The 18523-nt window shown below is 43.3% G+C and overlaps 1 protein-coding gene across 1 annotated transcript in view; it reads left to right on the top strand.

Moving 5' to 3' along the window:
- The first annotated feature begins 12423 nt into the window (after window positions 1–12423).
- The window catches only part of LOC139548608 (CXADR-like membrane protein), a 92991-nt gene continuing 86891 nt past the window's right edge, over window positions 12424–18523 (top strand). Inside the window, exon 1 of the mRNA XM_071358398.1 lies at window positions 12424–12882. Within this exon, the coding sequence (XP_071214499.1) occupies window positions 12777–12882 (106 nt within the window). The 5' untranslated portion in view covers window positions 12424–12776. The remainder of the gene's footprint in view (window positions 12883–18523) is intronic.

The following is an 18523-nucleotide window of genomic DNA, read 5'->3' as shown; positions in this document are numbered from 1 at the left end:
CGGGCGGCCAGCACTAGGAAGAGTCTTGGTGGTTCCAAACTTTGTCCATTTAAGAATGATGGAGGCACTGTATTCTTGGGGACCTTCATTCCAAGAGACAATGTCACAGCACAGAGAAATCCATGGCTCCTTTAACCTCTGATGAGAACAGAGTCTATTGTTAGAGCTCTGCTGATATTTTAGAGTAAACCAGGCTCACTGAGGCATGGAGGTATAGCCTTTGTATTAGAGTGCATTAAGGAACATGTGAAGGAAGGCATATGATCATCCTGATAAAAAAAGAATCCCTGCATGCAGGATTTTCTAGGTTACAGCGTTACATTGTCAGGATAAAGGGTATCATCTTTGTGCTACATTTTTCATGTCTTGTCATTCTTCTTTGGTAGGGGCTTGTCAAAGAAATGATCTTGCTTGGCCGGACACTGCGTCAATTACGCCTCAGTCCATAGTTGCTCTGGAAAATAGCCGGGACTTTAGATTAGTTTGCGGCTAGAGGCAAGGAATTTTCTCTGACCAATAAATTCTCCCTCGTTGAAAATATTTTTTTTATTTCCTGATTTGGAAGGTTATTCGGCCCCAAAGCATTACCATCGTAATCCCATATCTTTTCTTTTTTTTGATCGTTCCAAAAATGTACGGTACATTTATCCTTCGGCTCTGTGTCCCCCCTTTTTTATACTGTGAGAGGCATTGACTCTTATGAGTAATAACCATAAATGTCCTTCACATGGTAAATTATGTTCGCTTTTAATGATGAAAACACCTCTTCATCCCTTCCAATAACAAATGCAGTGGTTTTGTCAATTTAGCAAGGGACAGATGATAACATAACTTGTTCCGTTCTTGCAATTATTGAGTTGACCTTAGGTGATGCCTTGTGTTATCTCCAAACTCTGCCTTAATCAAGTGACAGTGTATGAGCCTTAAGAAGGATTTCCCATGAACATCAAACTGCTCTCCTCATCTCCATCTACTGTATACCCATACATTTAAACAAGAGCATCTGGAGCATATATACAGTACATTCGGAAAGTACTCAGACCCCTTGACTTTTTCCAAATTTTGTTACGTTACAGCCTTAGTCTCTAAAATGTATTAAATCGTTTTTTTCCCTCATCAATCTACAAACATTACCTCATAATGGCAAAGCAAAAACAGGTTGAAAAATTTTGCGAATTTATTAAATATAAAAAACTGAAATATTGCATTAACATAAGTATTCAGACCCTTTACTCAGCACTTTGTTGAATCACCTTTGGCAGCGATTACAGCCTTGAGTCTTCTTGCATATGACGCTACAAGCTTGGCACACCTGTATTTGGGGAGTTTCTCCCATTTCCTCTGCAGATCCTCTCAAGCTCTGTCAGGCTGGATGGGGAGCGTCGCTGCACAGCTATTTTCAGGTCTCTCCAGTCTGAGTTCGCCACAGTCTGAGGTCCTGAGAGTTCTGGAACAGGTTTTCTCTGTACTTTGCACCGTTCATCTTTCCCGCGATCCTGACTAGTCTTCAAGTCCCTGCCACTGAAAAACATCCCCACAGCATGATGCTGCCACCACCATGCTTCCCCGTGGGGATGGTGCCAGGTTTCTTCCAGACATGATGCTTGACATTCAGGCCAAAGAGCTCAATCTTGGTTCCATCAGACCAGAATCTTCTTTCTCATGGTCTGAGAGTCCTTTAGGTGCCCTTTGGCAAACTCCAACTGGACTGTTGTGTCTTTTACTGAGGGGTGTCTTCATTGTGGCCATAAAGGCCTGATTGGTGGAGTGCTGCAGAGATGGTTGTCCTTCTGGAAGATTATCCCATCTCCACAGAGGTACTGTGGAGCTCTGTCAGAGTGACCATCGGGTTCTTGGTCACCTCTCTGACCAAGGCCCTTCTCCACCAATTGCTCAGTTTGGCCGGGCGGCCAGCGATAGGAAGAGTCTTGGTGGTTCCAAACTTTGTCCATTAAAGAATGATGGAGGCACTGTATTCTTGGGGACCTTCAATGCTGCAGAAATGTTTTTATACCATTCCCCAGATCTGTGCTTCGACACATTCCTGTCTTAGAACTCTACGGACAATTCCTTCGACCTCATGGCTTGGTTTTTGTTCTGACATGCACTGTCAACTGTGGGACCTTACATATACAGGTGTGTGCCTTTCCAAATCATGTCCAATCAATTGAATTTACCACAGGTGGACTCCAATCAACTTGCAGAAACATCTCAAGGATGTTCAATGGAAACATGAGGAATCTGAGCTCCATTTCGAGCCTCATAGCAAATGGTCTGAATACTTATGTAAATAAGATATTTCCGTTTTTCTATTTTTTTAATCAGTTTTTTTGTCATTATGGGGTATTCTATGTAGACTGATGAGGATTTTTTTGTTTAATCCATTTTAAAATAAGACTGTAACGTAACAAAATGTGGAAAAAGGGAAGAGGTCTAAATACTTTCCGAATGCACTGTAGAAGTAATTCTGTAAAAAATGTCATCTCACCCACCATGACCCAATGGACACTGTTAGCCTATAGACCTACAATATAGGGGTAGGGGAGTCAAATAACAGACATCAAAGGGACTTTCCACCTTTACCAGGCTTAGTGCTGTGGTGAACAAACCAGTTCTATTTATCATCAGCAGAGTTAGGTCCCCTCATTTAGCAGCATGATTGATGTAGACCTGTGGAGAACTGATGTGTTCTCCCCCACCTGACATATGATGCAATTTAATTTTAAATTTTTAAATTTTTAAAATGTTAAATTTCACCTTTATTTAACCAGGTAGGTCAGTTGAAAACAAGATCTCATTTTAGGAGCAGTTGGAGGCCACTGAAGGATGGCATTGAATCTCGTTTGGAGGTTTGTTAACACAGTGTCCAAAAAAGGGCCAGATGTATACAGAATGGTGTCGTCTGCGTAGAGGTGGATCAGAGAATCACCAGCAGTAAGAGCAACATCATTGATATGTACAGAGAAAAGAGTCAGCCCGAGAATTGAACCCTGTGGTACCCCCATAGAGACTGCCAGAGGTCCGGACAACAGGCCCTCCGATTTGACACACTGAACTCTATCTGAGAAGTAGTTGGTGAACCAGGCGAGGCAGTCATTTGAGAAACCAAGGCTGTTGAGTCTGCCGATAAGAATACGGTGATTGACAGAGTCGAAGGCCTTGGCCAGGTCGATGAAGACGGCTGCAAAGTACTGTCTTTTATCGATGGCGGTTATGATATCGTTTAGTACCTTGCGCGTTGCTGAGGTGCACCCGTGACCAGCTCGGAAACCGGATTGCACAGCGGAGAAGGTACGGTGGGATTCGAAATGGTCAGTGATCTGTTTGTTAACTTGGCTTTTGAAGACTTTAGAAAGGCAGGGCAGGATGAATACAGGTCTGTAACAGTTTGGGTCTAGAGTGTCACCCCCTTTGAAAAGGGGGATGACCGCGGCAGTTTTCCAATCTTTAGGAATCCCGGACAATACGAAAGAAAGGTTGAAGAGACTAGTAATAGGGGTTGCAGCAATGGCGGCGGATAATTTTAGAAAGAGAGGGTCCAGATTGTCTAGCACAGCTGATTTGTACGGGTCCAGGTTTTGCAGCTCTTTCAGAACATCTGCTATCTGGATTTGGGTGAAGGAGAAGCTGGGGAGGCTTGGGCAAGTATCTGCGGGGGGGGGGGGGGGGAGCTGTTGGCCGGGGTTGGGGTAGCCAGGAGGAAAGCATGGCCAGCCGTAGAGAAATGCTTATTGAAATTCTCGATTATCGTGGATTTATCAGTGGTGACAGTGTTTCCTCGCCTCAGTGCAGTAGGCAGCTGGGAGGAGGTGCTCTTATTCTCCATGGGCTTTACAGTGTCCCAGAACTTTTTGGAGTTAGAGCTACATGATGCAAATTTCTGTTTGAAAAAGCTAGCCTTTGCTTTCCTAACTGACTGTGTGTATTGGTTCCTGACTTCCCTAAAAAGTTGCATATCGCGGGGACTATTCGATGCTAGTGCAGTACGCCACATTATGTTTTTGTGCCGGTCGAGGGCAGTCAGGTCTGGAGTGAACCAAGGGCTATATATGTTCTTAGTTCTACATTTTTTGAAAGGGGCATGCAGATTTAAGATGGTGAGGAAATTACTTTTAAAGAACAACCAGGCATCCTCCCTTCCAGAATACCCAGGCCAGGTCGATTAGAAAGGCCTGCTCGCAGAAGTGTTTTAGGGAGCGTTTGACAGTGATGAGGGGTGATTGTTTGACCGCGGACCCATAAAGGACGTAGGCAATGAGGCAGTGATCAATGAGATCCTGACTGAAAACAGCAGAGGTGTATTTGGAGGGCAAGTTGGTCAGGATAATATCTATGAGGGTGCCCATGTTTACAGATTTAGGGTTGTACCTGGTGGGTTCCTTGATAATTTGTGTGAGATTGAGGGCATCTAGCTTAGATTGTAGGACGGCTGGGGTGTTAAGCATATCCCAGTTTAGGTCACCTAACCGAACGAACTCTGAAGATAGATGGGGGGCAATCAATTCACATATGGTGTCCAGGGCACAGCTGGGAGCTGAGAGGGGTCTATGACAGGCGGCAACAGTGAGAGGCTTATTTCTGGAGAGATTCATTTTTTTAATTAGAAGCTCGAATTGTTTGGGCATTGACCTGGAAAGTATGACAGAACTTTCTCTGCAGTAGATTGCAACTCCTCCCCCTTTGGCAGTTCTATCTTGACGGAAAATGTTGTAGTTGGGGATGGAAATCTCCAAATTTTTGGTGGCCTTCCTAAGCCAGGATTCAGACACGGCAAGGACATCAGGGTTGGCGGAGTGTGCTAACGCAATGAGTAAAACAAACTTAGGGAGGAGGCTTCTGATGTTAACATGCATGAAACCAAGGCTTTTACGGTTACAGCAGTCAACAAATGAGAGCGCCTGGTGATACACAGGGCCTGGGTTAACCTCTACATCACCCGAGGAACAGAGGAGGAGTAGGATGAGGGTAACACTAAAGGCTATCAAAACTGGTCGTCTAGTGCATTGGGGACAGAGAATAAAAGGAGCAGATTTCTGGGTGTGGTAGAATAGATTCAGGGCATAATGTACAAACAGGGGTATGGTAGGGTGCGGGTACAGTGGAGGTAGACCTAGGCATTGAGTGATGATAAGAGAGGTATCTGAGGCATGTTGAGTGGTGCTAGGGGCTCCGCAGTAAAATAAAACAATGATAACTATCCTAAACAACAGTATACAAGGCGTATTGACATTAGAGAGAGACATAAAGCGAAGCATAAACAATCACAGGTGTTGATTGGGAGAGCTAGCTCAGACAACAACGGGTAAGACAACAACAGTTAATCAGCTCAAACAACAACAACAGATAAAATGGCGATGAATGGGCAGAGAAGGTCAGTTAACTACAGGGCCTGAGTTCGAGGCTGGGGCCGACAGATAAACAAAATAAACAAAATGGAGTACCATGATTATTGACCAGTCCAGCAGGCATCAGCTATGTAACCAGGTGATCATAGGGTCCAGTGAACAGCAATAGATGAAACTGGGAAGCCGTTGGGTAGTTGTTACACCACCAGCAAGCAGGAGACACGGCGTTCATAAAGTTAGCAGGCAGGGGATAGCAGAAGCGTCTTCAACGACGTCCGGCAAAGGCCGGTTGAGGGCACATCGGACGGAATTACGTCGGCAGACCAGTCGTGATGGATCGGCGGGGCTCCGTGTCGACAAAGAGTCCAGGCCAATTGGCAAAAGAGGTGTTGAAGCTGGAGTCATTTTGTTTGCTAGCTGGGAGATGCGCCTGGCTCGAGGCTAACTGGAGCTAGTTTCGGGACAAGGGCGTTAACCACTATAGCCACTCGGTAGCAGCTAGCTAGCTGCGATGATCTGATGCAAAGGTCCAGAGCTTACGGCAAGAATGCGGCGATGTAGTGGCTTCTAGTCGTGTTAGTAAAGAGTCCGGGAGGCATTAGCTGTGTAGCCGAGTGATCACTGAATAGGCCGGAAGATGGGCCTGGCTCATGGCTAGCTTCGGGGCTGGGCCACTCAGTAGCAGCTAGCTAGGTGCAATGATCTGGAGTAATGGTCCAGATCTTACAGCAGGAATCTGGTGATGTAGTGGAGAAAAGCAGTCCGGTATGCTCAGGGTTGATATCGCGCTGTGCAGACTGGTATTATCCAGGCTAAAAGTGGCTGGTGTCTGAGCTAAAGGTAAAGGCCGCTAGCAGTGGCTAACAATTACTAAATAGCTAGTATCTAATTAGCTGGTTAGCATCTGATGGCTAGCTTCTGATGGCGGTTCTAGCTATAAGGTAAAAAAAAACAGATCCGTACCACATTGGGTGAGGCGGGTTGCCGGAAGGTATATTTAATTTAAAAATGGAAAAAGAGATTGAAATATATACAAAAAAAACTCAATCCACACGGGACAACGACAAACACGTCTGCACTGCTACGCCATCTTGGATAAAGCGCCTGTATATTTACAATGGCTCTCCTAGCTGTGGCGTGCGCCTCAGAAACCCTCAAATTCCTCACTCCCCATTCCCTAGATAGGGAACACTTCATCAAGGGAGAGGTGGTGGGATTGGAGAAGGAGAGGGGAGGTGGCATGACATCAGCTACTCTTCCTGGGATCCACATCATCATCCATGACCAGCATTCACATGAATAGGCCTTAAAATGCAATGGAATCAATGCCAAGGAATGGATTCAAAATGGGTTTAAATCCCAGGCTAATCAGCTAATTCATGGGGTTCAAGAAAGTATCCCAATCAGTGTCTGAGGATCCTCAAATGTCTTAATAGATACATAAAGATTGTTTTCTCTTTTCCCATTAACCACTTTTGCAGGGGGAAGGGTATGGGACGGGTTGCAATCTGGTACAGTTTCTCTTTGGGATAAACTTCCTTCTGTCAAAAGAGGCTGCCCCTGTGGAATAGAGATGAAATTAAAAACAACAAAAAACAACAGTGGCTCTTTGGGGAGTGGAGAGGAGATACTGAGCCAGGCGAGAATTCATAAGCACCCATTTGCATCTCTTAGTGTCGTAAGCGAGCTATGCTAACATAGTAACATAGTTTGCAGTATATCAGTCGATATCTCTGAATGAATGGTTCACAAAAAATGAAGGACAACTTCCAAATATTGAGTTGCAACCCCAGCTTTTGCCATCACAACAGCCTCAATTCATCAGGGCAAGGGACTCTACAAGGTGTCGAAAGCGTTCCACAGGGATGCTGGCCTATGTTGACTCCAATGACTCCCACAGTTGTGTCAAGTTGGCTGGATGTCCTTTGGGTGGTATACAATTCTTGATACATACGGGAAACTGCTGAGCGTGAAAAACCCAGCAGCATTGCAGTTCTTGACACAAACCGGTGTGCCTGGCACATACTACCATACCCCGTTCAAAGGCACTTAAATCTTGCCCATTCACCCTCTAAATGGCACAGATACACAATCCATGTCTCAATTCTCTCACGGCTTAAAAAATCATTCTTTAACCTGTGTCCTCCCCTTCATCTACTGTACACTGATTTAAGTGGATTTAACAAGTGACATCAATAAAGGATCTTAGCGTTTACCTGGATTCATGGAAAGAGCAGGTGTCCTTAATGTTTCATACACTCAGTGTATATCCAAACCATCCGTTCCCCAGGTAGGCTGTCATTGTAAATAAGCATTTGTTCTTAACTGACTTGCCTAGTTAAATAAAAGTTAAGTGTAATTTTTTTTTTTAAATGCAGCATTAGTATAAGCAATATCACACAATACCTTTGAGAGGTCTTTTTGCACACAAACATCCACACAAAGGTAAAAACAAAAAACAATCAAATTAGGCTAAATGTATTTATTTGAGTAATTATGAATATTTTTGATTAAGTTATGCTTTCTGGCTATAAGAGATTGCATTTTCCTGCGCCTAGTGGTGCTGAAAATACCAAGCAATGCTGGGGAAAACAAAACTTAATGTTGTGTGCAATGTAGTGGAAATTATGTTGAAAAGAGATTGATCTGTTTACCTTGAATGCACCAGGCATTATACCACCCAGTGCAGAGGAGGCTGGTGGGAGGAGCTTTAGGAAGACAGGCTCATTGTAATGGCTGGAATGGAATTAATAGAATGGAGTCAAACTTGGTTTCCATTATATGTTTGATGTGCTTGATACTGTTCCATTTATTCCATTCCAGCCATTACAATGAGTCTGTCCACCTATAGCTCCTCCCACCAGCCTCCTCTGACACAGTGGTATATTTTACCTCTCAAAGATACAACCATGAGATTCATCATAAACAGTGATCAAATTCAGCCTTTTTGACAATAATCTTCTGACTGACCCCTTTTGATCCATTCAAGCAGCTTACGAATGCAAAACAAAACATTGGTTCCACGTTTGGCTCTTGATTCTGATTCAGTCATTTCCCTTGTCTTTAATCAGTGCATGATAAACATTTTCCGATTTTTCGCTCCCTCTCTGATTCTCTACCATGATGAAAGCTTCATGAATAAATTGAAAAGCAGACTCAGAGTAACATCTGCTTTTGAAGTCATTGGTCCTTTAACTGCAAGGAGTGTGCACTGCTCCCCAAATAAGATATGGGAATAACAAATGACAGAGAGACAGAGAGAGAGAATGAGAAAGAGAGAGAGAGAGACAGAGAGAGAACGAGAAAGAGAAAGAGAGATAGAGAGAGAGAGTGAGAGAGAGAAAGAGTGCCAAACATTTACTAACCCTAAATACCAGTAATTGTGGAGCAATGCACATGCATCTGAACAATCACTTTTCCTCTTGCCATGACTACATCATGGTGAGAGAGGCAGAAACAAAGGACCTTTTGGAAGAGAATACATTCATGTGATTGGATTAAAATATGCTGCCTGCATGTGGATGTGAGCATCACTAAAGGCCTGGCTGTGTTCTAGTACACAGGAGGGAATGCGCTTTACTGAGGTATAAACGAACATTCAACACGGATCAATAGGCCGAGTGGCCAATGCTGACTCGGGATGCTGAGCATAAATCTCCCAGGGCCACCCTCTCCCTCATTAAATTATAAAAGATATATGAGCCGTGAAACACTGACGGTGAAGGATCCCAGCGGTGCCTAAAAATAGAGACCAACAAAAGAGATGTTCAGTCCATATTGTTACTCAAGAATCCTTTTAAGTTTGTCTACAGAGCTCATGTACATCTGTGGTGCGTCAGCTTGTCAAGAAAATGCTTACACTTCTGTGTGATGTCACGACCACGGAAATACGGTGTAAGAGCGACCAGGGAACACTCGACAGGTACATTCCTGAGGTCCGAGCTGCAGCTCATTGCTTGTTATATTCGAATTGAAAACCCACTGCAGTACATAAGTTAGGAGTGCTCGGAACTAAAACGGAAGCCATGTTGTGTCTGAAGCTTTTAAAAAAATCATGGACCTTGCACTTATGGAGATTACATTTTCATGCGGTAAAATAAAAAGAGTCCCAACACATCACCATCATAATTTTTAAAGGGGGTCTGTTCCCACAAATGGAATCCTAATGCCAAAAGTTATGCCTCATACAATACCGGCTCTGGGGGAATGAACGCAAGGACAGAATGTGGCACATTGTAATGCTAGCTCACCAATCAGTGTTGACAAGGACCTGTTTCCACACTAGTGAGTTTTCAGGGCCTGTATAAATATCAGCCATCTGCGAGACCATCTGCATTAGGGTGCTATATCATGCACTAAGGCTAAGCCACCAAACATAGACAAGTTTGCTTCCATGGCGAGGTCTGCTCCCCATTTGTGATGGATGACCTGCTGCATGACCATTAGTATCTACCTCGCAATGTGTCTAACTGCATTACATTTTACTATTACAGGAGCAATTAGGGTTAACTGCCTTGCTTAAGGGCACATTGACAGATTTTTCACCTAGTTTGCTCAAGGATTCGAATTATGTCTAAATAGGACACAGTTATGAATACAAAAACCGTATTAGTTTGTTTAAAATGTGACAAAACTGACAAAACTGCACATGCTATAGCACATAGACAGAGTGAGACAAAGAAAAGCACTTCTTCATACCTCTCCTGGCACATTGGCTTGATGTAGATGAAGGGGAAGGGGAGGCATTGTTTCAAGCTATCTAGATATTGTGATGGAAATGAATGGGGGTCTTGTGCTCAGAGAGCCACTTCAGAGAAAATCAGCAGTGAGGGGAGTGGAGTGGAGGGCTGGCCTGGTGGCCACTGGAGACCCCAGACATGTGTGTTATTTAAATAGATTGTTCAGAGACAGAAGAGGGGATTAATCTCAATGGGACACTTTGCTCCTTTGTTTATTTACCTCACTGGATGCACAGTCATACATTCTACATCCAGGGAAACCATGAATGGTTACATAAATATTATCTGGATGCGAACTATGCCTCAGGGATAATGGACACTACAAGCCAATAGATATGTAGACAGAAAACGTTAGAATGTTGTGTTGAGTAGTGACATGTGTTGCAATTGTTTATAAATGCAAATATACAGTATATTGAATATACAGTACCAGTCAAACATTTGGACATGCCTACTCATTCAAGGGTTTTTCTTTATTTTTACTATTTTCAACATTGTAGAATAATAGTGAAGACATCAAAAATATGAAATAACACATATGGAATCATGTAGTAACCAATTTTTTTCTAAACAAATCAAAATATATTTTAGATTTTCAAAGTAGCCACCCTTTGCCTTGATGACAGCTTGGCACACTCTTGGCATTCTCTCAAACCAGCTTCAACTGGAACACTTTTCCAACAGTCTTGAAGGAGTTCCCACATATTCTGAGCACTTGCTGGCTGCTTTTCCTTCACTCTGCCGTCCAACTCATCCCAAACCATCTCAATTTGGTTGATGTCGGGTGATTGTGGAGACCAGGTCATCTGATGCAGCACTCCATCGCTCTCCTTCTTGGTCAAATAGCCTTAACACAGCCTGGAGGTGTGTTTTGGGTCTTTGTCCTGTTGAAAAACAAATGATAGTCCCACTAAGCACAAACCAGATGGGATGGCATAACGCTGCAGAATGCTGTGGTAGCCATGCTGGTTAAGTGTGCCTTGAATTCTAAATAAATCACTGACAGTGTCACCAGCAGAGCACCCCCACACCATCACACCTCCTCCTCCATGCTTCACGATGGGACTCACACATGTAGAGATCATCCATTCACCTTATCTGCATCTCACAAAGACACAGCGGTTGGAACAAAAAATCTCAAATCATCAGACCAAAGGACAGATTTTCACTGGTCTAATGTCCATTGCTCGTGTTTCTTGGCCCAAGCAAGTCTCTTCTTATTATTGGTGTTCTTTGGTAGTGGTTTCTTTGCAGCAATTCGACCATGAAGGCCTGATTCATGCAGTCTCCTCTGAACAGTTGATGTTGAGATGTGTCTGTTACTTGAACTCTGTGAAGCATTTATTTGGGCTACAATCTAAGGTGCAGTTAACTGTAATGAATTTATCCTCTGCAGCAAAGGTAACTCTGGGTCTTCCTTTCCTGTGGCGGTCCTCATGAGAACCAGTTTCATCATAACGCCTGATGGTTTTTGTGACTGCTCTTGAAGAAACTTTCAAAGTTCTTGAAATGTTATGGATTTACTGACCTTCATGTCTTAAAGCAATGACGGACTGTCATTTCTCTTTGCTTAATTGAGCTGTTCTTGCCTTAATATGGACTTGGTCTTTTACCAAATAGGGCTATCTTCTGTATACTACCCCTATCTTGTCACAAGACAACTGATTGACTCAAATGCAATAAGAAGGAAAGAAATGAACAATGCACACCTGTTAATTGAAATGCATTCCAGGTGACTACCTCATGAAGCTGGTTGAGAGAATGCCAAAAGTGTTCAAAGTTGTCATCAAGGCAAAGGGTGGCTACTTTGAAGAATATAAAATTAAACATATATTTTGATTTGTTTAACACTTTTTTGGTTACTACATGATTTCATATGTGTTATTTATTAGTTTTGATGTCTTCACTATTATTCTACAATGTAGAAAATAGTAAAAATAAAGAAAAACCCCTGAATGAGTAGGTGTGTCAAAACTTTTTACTGGTACTGTATATATTGAAAAAAATAAGGAATTCCAGTCATTTGTTTTCTATTTCAATCTTTCCCAACATGTGTTACTTTTTCACTACGCTGTCTCCCAACTTATTCCATTGTTTTTCCAGATAAGATACATTATACACTATTGTAAAAAATTATGCAAGAACATTAACATTTTCTTTAAAGCACTGAAAAATAGTAACCTATTACATAAACATTTTCATGCAGACATCTGTACAGGGAAACATTGTTAACCTTTTTTTGCACTGCTAAGGAAGTGGCCATCAAGTAGCCTACCTCACAGTCAGACCAGCCCAAGATGCCTTTGTGGTCATACGAGGCGATGTGAGCACTTCAGACTCTAGAGGTCTCCGTCCAGCATGCAGCAACATCCCCCTATCCAGATTCTGCCCCTCACGTTCTAGTGCAGCGGACAACGGTATAGGAGAAGACCGCTCAGAGCCACGGAGACAGAGGGAACCTGAGGGACGCACGCTTCCCGAACGAGACAGAAAGAACGGGAACTTTGATTTGACGCGAGGCTGATAAAATTACGATAATATAGAGCTGCATTCCTTAGTGAAGGGATGCATTGACATTTCGTGTGTTCAAATATGATGTCCCTGGTTCCCTGCTCATTGTAGATTATATTTAATGTATCTCTCCTATTTCTGATGTGCTACTTCATTGTGACTGTACACTTGGGTCACCCGCATGAATTTTAAGGCAGCCGGAGCGCATTGTTTCCAGCCTCGTTTCATGGGATTTCCAGTCGTGTCGGGTGCCGTGATGTCTGCAACATTTCGCTCTTTGTTTCTGGGTAAGTGAGTTCCCAATCGCAAATAGTTAGTTATTTAATAGGAGAGTATCAATGTGACGATAAAGTATTTAATCGGGTTTTTGTTATGAATTATTATGATTTAAATCGAGACGTTATATACATTTGTATTGTTCACAAAAATGTACCATAGCTAACAGCGCTCTATTGTGCGTAATTTTATCCAGAATTATATCGAAATTAGCCTACAAATGATGTAACAAACTATTCATAATTTTTTATCTCACGTTCTTTTTGAATAGCCTAGATCACTTTGACAAATAGCCATTTTGTTATGTAAAATAAAAGTGAATGAGACGAGACTTAATTGCGATAAGTAGGCTAATTCAAGTGAAGAATTAGTGTTAAGAAAAAAAAAGTTAACTTCGTTTAAAAAAATGAACCCTTACAATGTGAATTGAAAGCTGTGTTAATGATCACTGTACAAAGGCTACACTTCAGGCATTCACTTGACTGGTCCTGGACAAAGACTGTAGTCTGAGTGTATTCTAGGCTATTCATTGTCTGTTATTGACAGATTAAACACACCTGCTTCTTATCAGAAAGCACAAAGACAGGGCACGCCACATATAATCCGAATCACAAACTAATGTGCTGTGACACCGATTGGCAAACAGATATTTCTAATAGATCACGGCCGGTGGTGAGCGAGCGGCTCAGCTGGTGCCCTTAAGAGGAATGAGGAAGCTGGATATCGCATGCCCGCGTGTGCCGGGTCAGAGCTCGTAAGAGTGGTGCAAAGCAAACGTTGAATATTCTCGGGGTGGTCTCCTTTGGTTAAATTCCAACAATTTCGTCCATCGTTGTGATGGTGCATTCCAGAACAATTGTTATGTCTATTGACAGTTTGTTGGCTATAGCCTTCTGTGTGTAGCCTAATGTGTCCAGCAAACTTAGACCTGTAATATACTGTGTATTTTATTTGCAATAGTACATTAAATGCATGACCTCTGGTAATGTATTTGGATGTTAAATTGGGCCCTAAAGTCTTCTTTTGTCCAAATTCAATGCAACGTCCACAGTTCTTGCAGTAACCTCACAATGTCTAAATTGCACTGTGAGGTTTCTAAAAATTCAGGAAATACCATAGCTAGAGCTTTACATGTTCAAAGTACAGTAGCTATGCCTGAATGAGGTCTCAGTAGCATGCCCTGCAAGGATAGGTGTATGAGTGAGGCAGACAAATGATGTGGGTTGCTGTCCATTGACCGACTTAAATAGTTGGACTGAGGATGGGACACGCCTTAGCACTTTAAGCCCCTCTGTCACTGGGATAATGAGGATAATCATATAACCACTGTGTTCATTTTCTATAGCCTATAGGCTGGGGATCATTGGGTTGACAGTCTAGACATGCAATAACAGCTTTAGTGAACTGTATTATCAGCTATTCATTTTGTTAGCTGGTGGTGATGATGGTGGTGGTGGTGATGATAGTGATGATGATGATAACGATGGTGTTGATGATGGTTATGGTGATGATGACGATGATGGTGGTGATGATGATTGTGGTGGTGGTGATGATGATTATGATGATGGTGTGGTGGTGATGTTGAGTATGATGGAATTGGTACACTATATATACAAAAGTATGTGGACACTCCTTCATATTAATGGATTCGGCTATTTCAGCCACACCCGTTGCTGACAGGTGTATAAAATCGAGCACACAACCATGTAATCTCAATAGACGGACATTGGCAGTAGAATGGCCTTACTGAAGAGCTCAGTGACTTTCAACATGGCACCGTCACCAGATGCCAGCTTTCCAACGATTCAGTTCGTAACATTTCTGCCATGCTAGAGCTTCCCCGGTCAACTGTAAGTGCTGTTATTGTGAAATGAAAACATCTAGGAGCAACAACGGCTCAGCTGCAAAGAGGTAGGCCACACAAGCTCACAGAATGGGACTGCCGAATGCTGAAGCACGTAGCGCGTAAAAATAATCTGTCCTCGTTTGCAACACTCACTACCGAGTTCCAAACTGCCTCTGGAAGCAACGTCAGCACAATAACTGTTCGTCGGGAGCTTCATGAAATGGGTTTCCATGGCTGAGCAGCCTCACACAAGCCTAAGATCACCATGCTCAATGCCATGCATCGGCTGGAGTGGTGTAAAGCTCGCTGCCATTGGAACCGAAGCAGTGGAAAGCTATTTTTCATGGTTCAGGCCCCTTAGTTCCAGGGAAGGGAAATCTTAACGCTACAGCATACAATGAATTTCTAGATGATTCTGTGCTTCCAACTTTGTGGCAACAGTTTGTGGAAGGCCATTTTCCTGTTTCAGCATGACAATGCCCCTGCGCACAAAGCGAGGTGCATACAGAAATGGTTTGTCGAGATCAGTGTGGAAGAACTTAACTGGCCTGTACAGAGCACTAACCTCAACCCCATCAAACACCTTTGGGATGAATTGGAATTGGAACACCCCAAATCAGTGCCCGACCTCACTAATGCTCTTGTGGCTAAATGGAAGCAAGTCCCCGCAACAATGTTCCAAAATCTAATGGAAAGCCTTCTGTTATAGCAGGAAAGAGGGACCAACTCCATTATTTTGGAATGAGATGTTCGACAAGCAGGTGTCCACATACTTTTGTTCATGTAGTGTATTATCGTTTGTATTTGGCAGATTAGTGTAGTGCTGAAGTGATCGTTAGATGGCATACATGTAGTGGTTACATATCCCTCTGTGCGGTCTTTCATAATGGCAAACCAGGTTGAAGGACATTTCCCTTATAATTATAAACAGATCAACACAGAGGCTGAGCTAAGAGAGAAGAGCTTATTCTATTATGGAATGATCAATACTCATTAATAGAGCTCATTTCCTTTTAATTTGTCTATGGCCTTGGAAGTCCTGAGACATTCTTAATTTAATATCTGTGGGAGATGTAATATCCAGTGTTCCCTTTATAGATAAGTACCACAATTAAACACCACAGAAAACCTCAACTGGCTTTATCAAGGCTTACATCACAAAATGAACAGAATAGTAGAAGGTCAAATGATGTGGTAAAGCCCTTAAAACTGCTGGAAGTAGAACCTGAGTAACCAAACCAGAGTAGTGGAGCTTAATGATGGAGTGCCTGCCTGTCCTTCCCTCAGCAAAATATGGTATTGAATGGAAAATGTTAAATGACTGTCCAGGAAGTAATAACAGATTGTAATTCACTTGACAGAAATGTAATGAGAAAAAATGAGTAGCCTTTCCGTTGGAGTTATTCATTTCCAACCCCCAAACGCCCTCATTTCAAATGGAGCTTATGCGCTATGATATTTAGCAGTCTTGCATCTATGCTGCACTATTTGAGATACATCCTCAAGTCTAATCATTGTTCATCTGATCCACTATGTATGGAGATAGATACTAGGTTTAAAACGGGTTTCTGTTCCCGTTCTATATTTAGCAAGTCTCCAGGGGTGGACAAAGGATCTCTCAAATGTGGAGATGACAGGAGCCTCCAGAGCCAGAGGTTATGAAGTGACATCTCGATGTGTTTGCTCCTGAATCACACTCCCACACATACTAACCCCCCCTATCTCACACTAATACAAACACACAGCAATTTAAAAAAAATCAGATGACCATAGAAAGCATTAAAGCTATAGTTCTAGTTATTGCATATTTAGTCAGTATTCATCAACTAGGGGCTGTATTCAATCAAATCAGATGTTATTAGTCACATTTTATTTTTATTTTTATTTTACCATTATTTTACCAGGTAAGTTGACTGAGAACACGTTCTCATTTGCAGCAACGACCTGGGGAATAGTTACAGGGGAGAGGAGGGGGATGAATGAGCCAATTGTAAACTGGGGATTATTAGGTGACCGTGATGGTTGAGGGCCAGATTGGGAATTTAGCCAGGACACCGGGGTTAACACCCCTACTCTTACGATAAGTGCCATGGGATCTTTAATGACCTCAGAGAGTCAGGACACCCGTTTAACGTCCCATCCGAAAGACGGCACCCTACACAGAGCAGTGTCCCCAATCACTGCCCTGGGGCATTGGGATCTTTGTCTAGACCAGAGGAAAGAGTGCCTCCTACTGGCCCTCCAACACCACTTCCAGCAGCACCTGGTCTCCCATCCAGGGACTGACCAGGACCAACCCTGCTTAGCTTCAGAAGCAAGCCAGCAGTGGTATGCAGGGTGGTATGCTGCTGGCAATCATGCGCCGAATACAACAGGTGTAGACCTTACAGTGAAATGCTTACTTACGAGCCCCTAACCAACAATGCAGGTAAAAAAAAATAAAAAAAATAATATTAAGAAGAAGAAGAAATAAAAATAACAAGTAGTTAAAGAGCAGCAGTAAAATAACAATAGCGAGACTATATACAGGGGTGTACCGGTACAGAGTCAATGTGCGGGGGCACCGGTTAGTCAATCTATCACATTTATTTATGAAGCCCTTCTTACATCAGCTGATGTCACAAAGTGCTGTACAGAAACCCAGCCTAAAACCCCAAACAACAAGCAATGCAGGTGTAGAAACACTGTAGCTAGGAAAAACTCCCTAGAAAGGCCGGAACCTAGGAAGAAACCTAGAGAGGAACCAGGCTATGAGGGGTGGCCAGTCCTCTTCTGGCTGTGCCGGGTGGAGATTATAACATAACATGGCCAAAATGTTCAAATGTTCATAGATGACCAGCACGGTCAAATAATAATAATCACAGTAACAGGTCAGCACCTTAGGAGTAAATGTAGTTGGCTTTTCATAGCCGATCATTCAGAGTATCTCTACCACTCTTGCTGTCTCTAGAGAGTTGAAAACAGCAGGTCTGGGACACGGTAGCACGTCCAGTGAACAGGTCAGGGTTCCATAGCCCCAGGCAGAACAGTTGAAACTGGAGCAGCAGCATGACCGGGTGGACTGGGGACAGTAAGGAGTCATCAGGCCAGGTAGTCCTGAGGCATGGTCCTAGGGCTCAGGTCCTCAGAGAGAAAAAAAGAGAGAAAGAAAGAGAGAGAGAGAGAAAAAGAGAGGGAGAGAATTAGAAAGAGCATACTTAAATTCACACAGGACACAGGACGGATAAGACAGGAGAAATACTCCAGTTATAACAGACTGACCCTAGCCCCCGACACATAAACTATTGCAGCATAAATACTGGAGGCTGAGCAGGAGGAGTCGGGAGACACTGTGGCCCCGTCCGACGATACCCCCAGACAGTGCCAAGCAGGCAGTATATAACCCCACCCACTTTACCAAAGCACAGCCCCCACACCACTAGAGGGATATCTTCAACCACCAACTTACTATCCTGAGACAAGGCCGAGTATAGCCCACGAAGATCTCCCCCACGGCACGAGCCCAATGGGGGGGGGGGCGCCAACCCAGACAGGAAGATCACATCAGTGACTCAACCCACTCAAATTACGCACCCCTCCTAGGCACAGCATGGAATAGCACCAGTAAGCCAGTGACTCAGCCCCTGTAATAGGGTTTGAGGCAGAGAATCCCAGTGGAGAGAGGGGAACCGGTCAGGCAGAGACAGCAAGGGTGGTTCGTTGCTCCAGTCCCTTTCCGTTCACCTTCACACTCCTGGGCCAGACTACACTCAATCATAGGACCTACTGAAGAGATGAGTCTTCAATAAAGACTTAAAGGTCGAGAC

The sequence above is a fragment of the Salvelinus alpinus genome, chromosome 21 (genome assembly GCF_045679555.1).
Source record: "Salvelinus alpinus chromosome 21, SLU_Salpinus.1, whole genome shotgun sequence".
In the NCBI taxonomy this organism is placed as follows: domain Eukaryota; kingdom Metazoa; phylum Chordata; class Actinopteri; order Salmoniformes; family Salmonidae; genus Salvelinus; species Salvelinus alpinus.
This window is presented reverse-complemented; position numbering and strand designations above follow the sequence as displayed.